Consider the following 12,605-nt stretch of genomic DNA (forward strand, 5'->3'; position numbering starts at 1 on the left):
GATTCAAGAATGGGAGCAGGAAGAGTCAGGCATGGACTTTGAGCACTAATGGCAAAAATCATCTCTCTCTCTCTCTCTCTCTCTCTCTCAAAAAATAACAACCCATGCCCAGAGCGTGTGAAGAATCCTGTATAAACTGATTAGAATATCTGGATGACAACGTCACTAGAATGTGAATCAAAAGAATTGATGAGGCTGCAGTAGACCTCATTCTTCACTATTATCTCTTCCCAGTTGGGTTACTGGTGTGTACTGCATTTACAGTAGTATTGCTACTATCCTCTAAATCTCCAGAGATCTCGCTGATTGATTTGGTTGGAATAAACACCCAAAAACTATAAGTTTACCCATCTTAACTGAACAGCCAAAGCCATGTAGAGGAGAAATATCTGTTCTAATGATCCTGTTCCCTCTTCCGTCCCACCAGGTGTATTTAACCGGTCTTCCCTCCAGTTTTTGTTGTACTCTTGATCTAACTCTAGTCTTTGTCACTCTCTGCTCCATTCTGTAGGCCCCTCTTCTCTTTGCTCCTGTATTTCCAGTTGTAGGAGGCCATTTATTATTTGATAGACAAGACAGTGTTTTGTAATGTCTGTTCTGGTCTGGATTTTCTTACTTTCCATTTCCAGCCTGCAGTTCCATCATTTGTGCCATTTGGCATTCTCTCTTCCTTTTACAATGCCAGACATACTCAGTAAACCATTATTCCTTGCCCCCTTACTTTGAGGCTCAAGTGATTTAAGCTATTCGCTTATTAGGCTATGTTTTCCTGAAATCTAGGCCATCATTTTCCTTTATAAAATATTTTCAAAAGGTTGAAAACAATTGGTGAATAAGAGGGAGGAAAGAGATGGAAATCATCAAATGAAATTAATCTTGAGGAGCTAAGAGGTTTTTTTCCCTTCTCTTCCTACAAGAGAATATTTTATTTATAGAATAATAGGCAGCAGTGTTTTGCTCAGTACAGTACTTGTAGGGAAATGTTGGGAAACATATGATTCACACAAATGATCCCAAAGTGATTATTATTCATTCTTCCCTTTTCAATTTAAAGCAAATCTGCCAGAAGATTTGGACCTTGTATTTCCTTATATTGTATGCACATAGTATGAATTAGGAGCCAGATCCTCAGCTGCTGTAAATCGGTGTAGCTTTGCTAACTTCAATGGAGTTAAAGCTGATTTACATCTGGAATTTGTGTATCTAGCTGTATGCATTCAGCGAAGGACAGCGAAGTTTTAAATATAATAATTGTTTAAAAAAAAGTCTCGCATTTCCTTAATAATTGTCTGAGGCTTTTGTACTTTATTTTCTTATAAGAAAGCAGGTATTTATTTAAAAAATAAAATGCAATGAATGCCCCACTTACACTTGTAAATTAATAACTCCAAAATCAGGTGAATTGAACAAAAATGGAGGGACTTTTCTTCAAAAATAACAAAGAATTGCACAAAGCATACTGAAAATCAAGACAAAATTCTGTGCAGTCTAAGCATTTATTATTCTTTGCAATTATTTCAGATTTAGCAAAGAACATTTTCCCAAGCAAAATTTAGTAATTCTGAATATCTCTAAAATTACCCCAATCCAGTTCCAGGTAATATGTATTTTATATTTGCCTACAGAAATCTTCCTTAACTCCATGTCTTAAATGACTAATATATTTGGCCCTATACAGCTTTTTCCATAGACTGTTTATTTTTCTCTTTTTATATCTGACACATGAAATATGACATGTTCAAGTAGGGCTGTCGATTAATCGCAGTTAACTCATGTGATTAACTGAAAAAAATTAATTGCAATTAAAAAAATTAATCGCCATTAATCGCAGTTTTAATTGCACTGTTAAAAAATAGAATAGCAATTGAAATTTATTAAATATTTTGGATATTTTTCTACATTTTCATATATATTGTATTCTGTGTTGTAATTGGAATCAAAGTGTATATTATTTTTATTACAAATATTTACACTGTAAAAATTATAAACAAAAGAAATAGTATTTTTCAATTCGGCTCATACAAGTACTATAGTGCAATCTCTTTGTCATGAAGTGCAACTTACAAATGTAGATTTTTTTTGTGTTACATAACTGCACTCAAAAACAAAACAATGTAAAACTTCAGAGCCTACAAGTCCACTCAGTTTTACTTCTTGTTTAGCCAATCACCAAGACAAACAAGTTTGTTTACATTTACAGCAGATAACACTGCCCTCTTCTTATTTACAGTGTCACCAGAAAGTGAGAACAGGTATTTGCATGGCACTTTTATAGCCGGCATTGCAAGGTATTTACGTGCCAGATATGCTAAACATACATGTCCCTTTGTGCTTCGGCCACCATTCCAGAGGACATGCTTCCATGCTGATGACACTTGTTTAAAAAAAAAAAGGGTTAATTAAATTTGTTACTGAATTCCTTGGGGAAGAATTGTATTTCCCCTTCTCTGTTTTACCCGCATTCTGCATATATTTCATGTTAAAGCAATCTCGGATGATGACCCATCACATGTTGTTCATTTTAAGAACACTTTCACTGCAGATCTGACAAAACGCAAAGAAGGTACCAATGTGAGATTTCTAAAGATAGCTACAGCTCTCGACTCAAGGTTTAAGAATCTGAAGTGCCTTCCAAAAGCTGAGAGGGATGAGGTGTGGAGCATGCTTTCAGAAGTCTTAAAAGAGCAACACTCCGATGCAGAAACTACAGAACCTGAACCACCAAAAAAGAAAATCAACCTTCTGCTGGTGGCATCTGACTCATGATGATGAAAATGAACATGCATCGGTCCACGCTGCTTTGGATTGTTGTCGAGCAGAACCCATCATCAGCATGGATGCATGCAAATGTCTTGTGGCCCGCCAGTGGATTACCCTGATGGCCGCGTGCTGAAGGTTGCCAACCCCTGTGAGTTCATGAAACTCATGGTCCTTGTTGCCATTCAGGTTAATCCTCTGATTTTCTCAGGGACCTACTTTCTGGAAATCTCTTTTGGTTCTTTAAATTATTAATATCATTAAAGGTTATAATTTTCTGTCATTACCTCTAGGAAAATAGAGATTTTAATGTGAAACATAATTGTCTCATTTTGCAAGTTGTGATATGATAGCTGAACACAACTAAAGTAGATTTAAATATTCCCCTGAGCACATGGTGAGGTATTCCAAACTAATTAATTGAGGTTCTTTGCGTATAAATGGATGCTATGACTGACCACCACTTGCAGTGCAGGCTTTACGTGTAATAGTCTATGTGACCAGGAAGGGCAGACATTTTATTTTTGAGTCTGGGCTGTGGGCTTTACCTAGCAATCTTATCCTTCCTGAAAGATTATTCATATGTAACAACAGCATGAATAAAATATGTTGTTCACATTTGCATGTATTTGCATAACTTTACATAATTTATTTAATAGCACATTATTAAAGTGTTTGAGGCTGGTATGGAGGCTTCCATCTCCCCTCCCTTGGCGTGTGTGATGTCCCAATGGTATGAGGAGTACATGCCAGATCTTCGCGTGCTGTACTCAAGGCAAGAATGGGTGTGCTCCAGGGAGCTGCTCTTAGCTCCTTTCCCCCAGGTGAAGCTGGCAGATGCTCTTTCCTTCCATCTCTGTTCTTTTTCTTTCTTATTCTTCAGCCTAGTATAAAATGGGGTGAGATAATTGAGAATAAATTACCAAGGTTAGAAAATAGGGGAGAGCCAGGGTAGGACCCTCCAACATCTTGGTTGTCTGGCAGGTGTGCTATGATTATCATTAAAACATGTTAGACACGATATTGCTCTCTCTCACTCTATCAGGCCTCCCTCACTGTAGTGTCTGTGTACCGGCATAGAATTTCGTTGTAGCTCTTATGTCACATGCTCCCTAACACAGCACATGGACTGGGGAATGAGGGTCTGCTGTCCCTATGCCATGCTATTCCCAGCTGCTGAATCAACCGCTTGCTTTCAGCAGTTAGGCACGGGAGACAGACTGGCATACAGCCAGCCCAGGATTAGGGGAGCAGAAAAGGACATATTTGCACTCCTGTTCCTATAGGCTGCTATGTACCTCTGAGCCATAGAAGAGGATCTGGGCCAGTGAGTGCAAAGCTGCTATAAAATGCTATCAGTGATATAAGTGAATGGGTAATTCAAATTTGGTAGTACTTTCCATGGATGGGAGGAAATGACTGCTCAAAGGCCTGAGCAGTGGGGAATCAAGTCTTTCATCTTCAAAAGAAAATGCTTGAAACAAACAAACGAATTAACCCTACATTTGGTAAGGGCTTAAGTCACAGCATTGTAATGGCACGGTGGGATCAAAGCTGGAAGACACTGAACTCAAGGTTTTGTAAAAAGAAAAGGAGTACTTGTGGCACCTTAGAGACTAACCAATTTATTTGGAACTAGGGTAAATGATAGAGCAGATGTAGTATCCAGCATTTACACATCCCCACTCCCTGCACTGCAGCTGCCTTGTGCCATAACAGCCCTAATGACCCTCATATAACTGGAAAATCAGGTTTAATTTCAGTTAAAAAACAAACAAACAAAAACCCAGAAACTCAGTGGCCAAATAGTTAAGCAGAAGACTTCCTCTATCTGTTTCACAAAGTGAAGAAAGATTTTGAATCATGTATGTGAAGAAAGGAAAACACATCACTTTTAAATAAATAATTAGACAAATTAGGGCTTAATTATAAGATCTTTTGAAATGGCTTTTTTTCTGCCTTCGTGGAAAACTATTTTCTGAATACACACATTTGTCCTGATTGATATAAAACAAGAATCCACTGCACATATTTTTTGTCCTTTTTTGGGTGACTTTTTATTTCATTTTCATTCTTGGGATTAAGATGAACTTTCTTTGCATGACATTTATCAAACCTACTAAAAAACTAGAACTGCAAGCGTTTTGACAAATGGGATGCAGCGTCTAGTTTTTAAAACACCAAGGTGAGAGTTGACACCTTAGGGTTCAGTCCCTGGCCGTGCCATTGACTTGCTTCATGACCTTGGAAAAGTCAATTAACTTCATCGTACCTCAGTTTCCACATCTCTAAAATGGATTTATCCACCAGTAGATATGGGTGATTGATTGGTGAAAGATGCCATGGCTGAACAGAAATATTCTCCTCCAAGAAGTTTCTCTGCCGATCTCCACTGTAGGAACAGCGTGTCCTGCTAAGTGAGGCTCAGACTTATTCACTGTAATTAAGCCATGCACATGCTCATACATCTCAGATCAAGTATTCCGGACCTGAGGTTGAGACCCTGCACCCAAATTCATCAGTTGGTGCAGCCATTGAACTAGCCTCTGCCTCCTGTGTAGGCTAGTTGAAAGTTCTTGCTAATTTAAATTGTTCTTGAAAAAACAAAAGAAGTTTCTTGTTGTTTAACCTCACTCCTTTGGAGTTTGTATGTGAAGAGACTTGCCCAAGAAGGATAACAGATGAGAAAAAGATGTGAGGCAAGAGGTATCCCATGAAAATGTTTCTTGCTCAGACCAGCATGCCAAATGGTTAGGCACCCTGTATGGCTTCTCACAGAGAAGAGAAACCTCAGGCATAAAGCAATTTGCCTGGAGGACACCTGTGGAGCGTCTGTGCAAGGCATGCCCTTGGTTCCAGTAAAGCAGGGGTGGGCAAACCTTTTGGCCCAAGGGCTACATTGGGGTTGCAAAACTGTATGGAGGGCCGGGTAGGGAAGGCTGTGCCTCCCCAAACAGGCTGGCTTCTGCCCCCTGACTGCCCCCTCAGAACCCCCAACCCATCCTACCCCCCTGCTCCTTGTTCCCTGATCGTCCCCTCCTGGGACCCCCCGCTCCTAACCGCACCCCTGGGACCCCACCCTGTATCCAACCCCCCTGTCCCCTGACTGCCCCAACCCCTATCCACACCCCTGCACCCTGACAGACCCCCCAGGACTCCCACGCCTATCCAACCCCCCTGTTCCCCATCCCCTGACCAGAACCTCTGCCCCATCCAACTGTTCCCTGTCGCCTGCCTCCCCCGCCTCCCCCCGCAGAACCTCTGCCCCATCCAACCAGCCCCCAGGCCCCCAGGACTCCCACGCCTATCAAACCACTCCCTGTCCCTGACTGCCTCCCGGGACCTCCTGCCCCTTATCTAAGCCCCCCTCTCCACTCCCTCTTACCATGCTTCTCAGAGCGGCAGAACTGGCTTATTGGAAAGCCTGGGAGGTGGGTGGGCGCAAGCTGCGCTGCCTGCATGGTGGTGTGACTGTGGGGGCGGGGGAGGGGCAGAGACTAGCCTCCCCGGCCGGGAGCTCAAGTGCCGGGCAGGACGGTCCTGCGGGCTGCAGTTTGCCCACCTCTGCAGTAAAAGCATCGGGAGCTTGTCTGAATTCAGTGACAAATCTCAAAAGCCTTCCATTCAACTTCTGTGAGACTATATTATGTATTTTACCCCCATCAGTTGGCCTGTCATTAGTACTAGGATACTTACCTTCTGCAAAGTTAAAAAAAAAATCAAAATTCCTAAAACAGATTGGAAATTGGCAGAAAAGGACTAAAACGAGCCAAAGCTGCTGTTCTAGTCTACCAAACCAAGTAATTATAATAGCCTCATGGTCATTTCACTCACAGCTTGAGAGCAAAAGTGAAATGAAAACAAAATACTTATTTCTTTCATGTAAAAATGGAGGGCCAGATTCACTGCTGCTGACAGAACACAAGTTGCAGGGCTCTTTAACAGAATGGGGGAAGCACAGCAGCAAACCCCACTCCACGAAGGGCTCAGGGCTGCTTTGTGCAGTTTAGAAACTGGATTGGACCAGCTGTGGAGAAGGTGTGGCCAAAGCACCTGGGAGAAGAGCTGATGCAGACATGCAGATCTCACTAGTGGAGCTTCTGTGGAGCTCTAGCCAGAATTAAAAACTCTTCCTTTCTAATGGGACATAGAAGGGGAGGTAATAGGCAGTGCCATTGTTTGCCATTCCCTCAGGGGAATCCCTCACAGGAAACAGGAGTTAACAAATAGCAACCCTACAGCAATTTCAGTAGCGAACTAAACCCAGGATTTTAAAATTATAGTATTTCCCTAGTCAAAAAATAGTTTTTAATATAAAATATGTAAACCATGTGCAGTTAACCTCAGCTGCAATGTACAGAAGCATCTTTTTGTGCTAAAGGCGTTTAGGGAGCTAGGACATTGAAGGTCTGGCAGGGAAACTTTAGTACTAACCAAGCTTGGAGAAGAAACTTAGGCTGTGGTCTGTGTTTGTGGTTCTCTATTTACCCTCATCTTTGACCCAAAATTGTTCTGTGCAGGAACATGTGCATTCCTAAATTAATTCATTTCTTGCTCTTAAGGCATTCTTCAACTAGATGCCTTTCTCTTCTTATTCCTCCCAACCTGTACGTTTACTTTGCCATGGTATATACTTTATTTAAACTAGCACCACCCAACAGAAAGCACGTGCTCTATTTTTTCACTCATTCAGACTGGAACAAGTGCAGCACCATAGAAGATAGTGTTCTAACAATGGCACCTCATTAGTAGCAGTGAAACTTCTGAAGTCTTCTGTGCTACATTTAAGCAAATTCAGCATTATGAAGCAAAATGGTGAAAGCTTCAACAGTTTCCTGTGGGAGCCTGTCCCAAGACAGGCAAGATTGGTGGTGTTCCTTGCTTCTTCCTCTCTTCCTTTACTTTCCTTCTTCCAAATGTCTCTGGAACAGTGAAGATACTACAGTATTCATTATTACCCTGCACGTTAGCTGATAAACTGAAGCCAAGGGTATACCTAGCAATTAAAAATGACAAATACACTGAGCAATCAAATGTCTTCAGCTCACATTGTCCATAATCTCACAAAACAGAATTGCTATTACATAGAATATCATCATTTAATATATCATGGTGTTGCAGCTGGCTATAAATGCCTATCAGTGTGTTAATAAAAGGACTTATGAATCAGAAAAAAAAGACCGTCAGTTCACCACCATGAAACCTGTTGCCTCTAGAATCGTGTTGCCATATGTGTCATGGCATAAGTCACTCACTTTATACCCTTGAACCTACAGTCTTTTTTTGTTTGTCTGTCTCTGGTGACTGTTGAGGTGGAAGTTGACCAAATGACTTTGGATTTTCTTCTTAACATGGTCCATTTCTTTCCTCTTTTCCTTCAACTACTTTGTCTTCTTTCTATCCTGCATTTTTTCTTTTCTTTGTCATGATCTTTAAGTGTTTTTCATTATCTGTGATGATGTTTTTCTGTAATGAAAAAGTCAAAAACATTCAGCCCAAAATTTTCAAAAATGGGTGCCTAAATCCATATCTAGACACCTAAGTAAATGATTTAACTGTCAAGAGGGCTGGACACCCAGCAGTTCCCTTTCACTTATATGCAGTATCTAAAAAGAACAAACTTTACCTTTCAACTTCAAAGGTAGCTGTCGGGGGCTTAGAGCTTTTAAAAATCAGGCCACCTATGTAGTTGCCTAAATATGGCCCTAGAAGTCCAATTTTAGGCACCTATTTTTGAACATCTTGGTCGAAATCTAAGAGAAGATTCTTAACATCCTGATCAAATAAAATAAAAATGCATTCTAACATCCAAAGCTATGAGAGAAATCACTGGTAGCGTAATGCACTTCCAAATATCTACACAATTACAGTGCTATTAACAAGGGAACCCAAAAGGTTTGGTGGTTGATTCAGAAAAATGTCCAAGATTAGGAAAAGAGGTCAAGGCAACCATTTTTCCTTAGTGAAAATGTAGGCGTAGTCTCAGGCTGATCTCAACCAACTTAATTAAGATAAAAGATATTTTCCTTAACGTAGATGCAGGTTAACATCATGGCTATGTCAAGTTTAGTTTGCATGTGTTAACAAAGCCTCACCTTATCTTGACTTCTTTTGCTGATGTGGTTAAACCCTCAAAAGATTTCAGATGCTTATCAGAACTCTCCATACCCTTTAGTCTGCAAAATAGGCCTGTCAGTCTTGCAAAATGTGTGTTTTCTCATGAGATTTTGGTCGGGCCAGGATTACTGTAAGAACAGCCTTTCATATGTTGTTTTGCCACTTATGCTTTTGGACCCAAGCAGAATCAGGATGTGATGAGGCACAAAATGACATGCTCTTAAAAAAAAAAAAGACCTAAAAATATTAACCAACTTACTTTCCGCTTGAATGCAGTTTACACTTTGGGTGAAAGCGCTTATTGGTCCTTGTTTAACCAAGCTATTTTAACCATCTCATTATTTTGCGATGATAAGCTAAGTAGCTAATGTATAAGAAAAGCTAAAATAGCTTGGGCATAAAAGGTGCTTATAATGCTGAGTTCTAGTCTGTTTTAAATGATGCATATAAAACATTCCCATTAACATACACAAAATTGGATCATTTGCCCTGAACTGAATCTATTAAAAAAAATTCAGGGTCATATTCCATTTAGAATATTTGATCAAATAATGGCAGGAATACAAGAAATATGTGTGGTTTTTTGTTTTGTTTAAAAGAACTGTGTTTCTCTTCACAGGAAATCAGTGATAATGAAATATTAGAACTGGTACACAGTGCTCTCGGGAGGATGACGGTTATCCGGCAAATCTTCCCTCTGTCAAGAGACAACAATCAGAGATGCATGAGAAATAATCATAGAATATCGTCACTGCTCTGTGATCCACAAGAAGGCTATCTGCAGATGCTGCAGGTCAGTAGAGTGTTGGTGCGTGCAAGGGTCCTTAAGAACATGACATGAGATAGTTGTATGTGTGATTGTGAAGCTTCACAGGAATCAAAGGAAGGAAGAAGTCAAATGAATACTTTAAATCTCAGCATGCTGAATCTGAGTGGCATAGTTCCTGACTATCCTTAATTATCTGGTTCCTTTCCTTTCCTGGGACTGGGTGCTTTAGATCTGACATTGTCTGCATAAAGTATTAGCAGACAGTTACATTGACTCTTAGTTTATTTGGGGCATTTCATCCCATCAGGGATCTAGTTTTTTTTCTCTCTCTCCCCCCACACTCCTGCACCCCCGTGTGTAGATATATAGATGATATAGTATCACGTTTTGTTATTATGCAATTCCAATTTTGCCTAACTACTGCATTTATGACTATTAGCTATTTCATGTGAAAAGATTAATTTATGAGGACTGCAGAGTTAAGTTATGTATTGGGATATAGAGCCTTTTACTTCCAAGTGTCTGATGCTATATCTGTTCCATATCAGCAGTGACTGGATGTCACTAACATCTGATGGCTATTTGGCCTACGAGAAATGCACTACTGCTATTAGTGCCAGTTTGTAACAGTCTAGGCTATTGAAACCAACATCTCAAGCCCTGTTTGAAGATATCTCTTATTGGCAAGACATCTATTCCAGGTGCCAAGATTCCTCAAAATAAGGTGCAACATTCAAATATACATCACTGTATATTTGAATACTGTGCATCATATAGTCAGATACTGTATAGAAATAGAGCTGCATTATAGTGATGTAATTGGCAAGTAGATTCAGACGGTATGATTTTAAAGTAAAGATTTATTACTGCAGTAAATCGTTTTGAAGCCTTAGAACTAGGCTTTCTGTTCACTTTTACTAAATCAGTATTCCTTTTTAATTAAAAGGACCCTGTCAAGATATTTCATAATTTTCTCAAATTCAATATTTACTCGTTTTAATCGCCTGAAATTTTGCAATTTTTGCGAGCTGCTTCTATTGTGAAGGCACCCTGATTTCTTACTGAAGGTCAGGTCTCAAGTGCTGGATTGCTGTCAGGTTTTATTGTTTTATAAGAAAAAAACAATACTATTTTTATTTAAATAAAATATAAAAAGGCAGGCCATAACAAATTAGATGGATTTTATAAGCAGATAGTAGTAATAAATGGTTGGTGAGATTTTGTGCTATATCCTGGAAAACTTGAAAGTGTCCCTTTCAAATCAAATTAAATCTTTATCAAAGTTCATTACTGTGAAAGAGTTTCAGAAATGTCTCTTCCACAAACATTAACTACCCCTTATATTGTCTTACTGCTCCAAGAAGACTTGTATGACTACCAAAGCATAGAAATGAGAAGTTTTGTTCTGTGTTAGTAACCTCCAAGATGGATAAATCCAGGTTGCCTGGAGTCAGAACACAGGACACTTACTTCAGGGAATCTGAGTATATTCTGGGTTGTTGAGAAAATAATTTGCATTGCACCAGCAGATGACTTAATTGGGGAACAATTTTACATCATGGCAGGATTTTGAATATTATTGCCCATCTGCTTATGCACAAATCTATTTCAGAGACTAGTCTGAAGGACTCCTCTGACAGACTTCTTCTGAGTTATCATGTGTCAAGACAGTAATATGTTTGCTAGCGTGCATAACCTAGTTCCATAATTCTAAACTGTATTGACAATAAAGCTACAGGTTTCTGCTAAGTAGTCTCCTGACTCCTTGAAGAATTGGTCTCTCGGGGGTGAAAACAGCTACAGTACTCAGCATTTCCAGAGATGAGCAATCTGTGAGTGCACAGGATGCCCAGAAATCCAGTTATAGATTTTAGATAGTAAATTAGCCCAGTTTGGTCCTTGGTAACATACAAGATGTTTCTGAGATCTTATCTGCATGCAGAGCAAGCTACTTTTGTATAAATCACCCAAATTAATCACTTGAGGGATGATCATCTTTAAGGAGGGAGAAAGCCTGGCCACTAATTAGAGGGGTGGGGGGTTATTCACTGAAAAATGCAGTTTTTGTCAACCCAAAACTATTTGTGAATTTGACACAAATTTGCTCAATAGTTTCAGCCCAAAATTCCTTTCAGGACTTAAGTGCCATTCACAAAATGGGGGTTAGGGGGAGGGAGGCAGCGAAGGAGGAGGTGATGGTGGAACAAAGCGGAACGGCTTCAACAGTGGAAATTGAGAAAGACCAACATCAGAATATCCCATAGTGTAGTGGTTAGCGCACGCTACTGCAGCATGGGAGATGCAATTTCAAATCCCTGCTCCCTGTCAGGCAAAGTGGGAAATTGAATCTGGATCTCCCACATCCCCAGGTGAGTGCCCTTAAACACTGGGCTACAGGGTTATAAGGTGAGCATCACTGCCTCTTCTTCCTCCTGACGTTTTATGAATCTAGCCCTCATTTCCTTTGCTTTTATTTGAAAAAGTGCTCCAAAATGATACATTTTGTTCAACCTGAAATAAAATTTTGTCAGCTTCTTTGATGAATTTTTGGGGGGCATTTTCAATTGTGGTTTGGGTTTTTTTCTTTTCAGTTTTTGGAACTGATAGCAAACCGAAAAATCAATTATTTACTTTGTCCTACCTCATTTTGGTAAAAACAGGGAAAATGCAAAGGCATGTCTCACATTTAAAAGGGAAATCATCTGAGGGATGATAGTCTCTTCCATTAACAAAATTTCCAAGGAAGTATTATCCTGCCTTCCAACGTGTGTCATACCCCACCTGAGAAAGCATCCCTGCAAATGAAACAGTAATTAAATCTCCATGCCCATTCAATCTTACATCCTCTGCTCAAAAGATCAATAGGAGAGCCAAGTGTTGTGGTGTTTCTTGTGCTGTGGACAGTTAGCCACTAGGAAGTTAACTCAGAAACCACGGGGGTATTTTTTACTTCATCACCACT

The 12,605-nt window shown here is 39.9% G+C and overlaps 1 protein-coding gene across 6 annotated transcripts in view; it reads left to right on the forward strand.

Annotated features, from left to right (window-relative positions):
• Nucleotides 1-12,605, forward strand: part of GRID1 (glutamate ionotropic receptor delta type subunit 1) — a 791,498-nt gene that overhangs the window by 619,765 nt on the left and 159,128 nt on the right. For all 6 annotated transcript variants that reach the window (XM_074958779.1, XM_074958780.1, XM_074958777.1 and 3 more), the window contains exon 6: nucleotides 9,494-9,667. In XM_074958779.1, the coding sequence (XP_074814880.1) occupies nucleotides 9,494-9,667 (174 nt within the window). The remainder of the gene's footprint in view (nucleotides 1-9,493; nucleotides 9,668-12,605) is intronic.

This window comes from Natator depressus, chromosome 7 (assembly GCF_965152275.1).
Source record: "Natator depressus isolate rNatDep1 chromosome 7, rNatDep2.hap1, whole genome shotgun sequence".
Taxonomy (NCBI): domain Eukaryota; kingdom Metazoa; phylum Chordata; order Testudines; family Cheloniidae; genus Natator; species Natator depressus.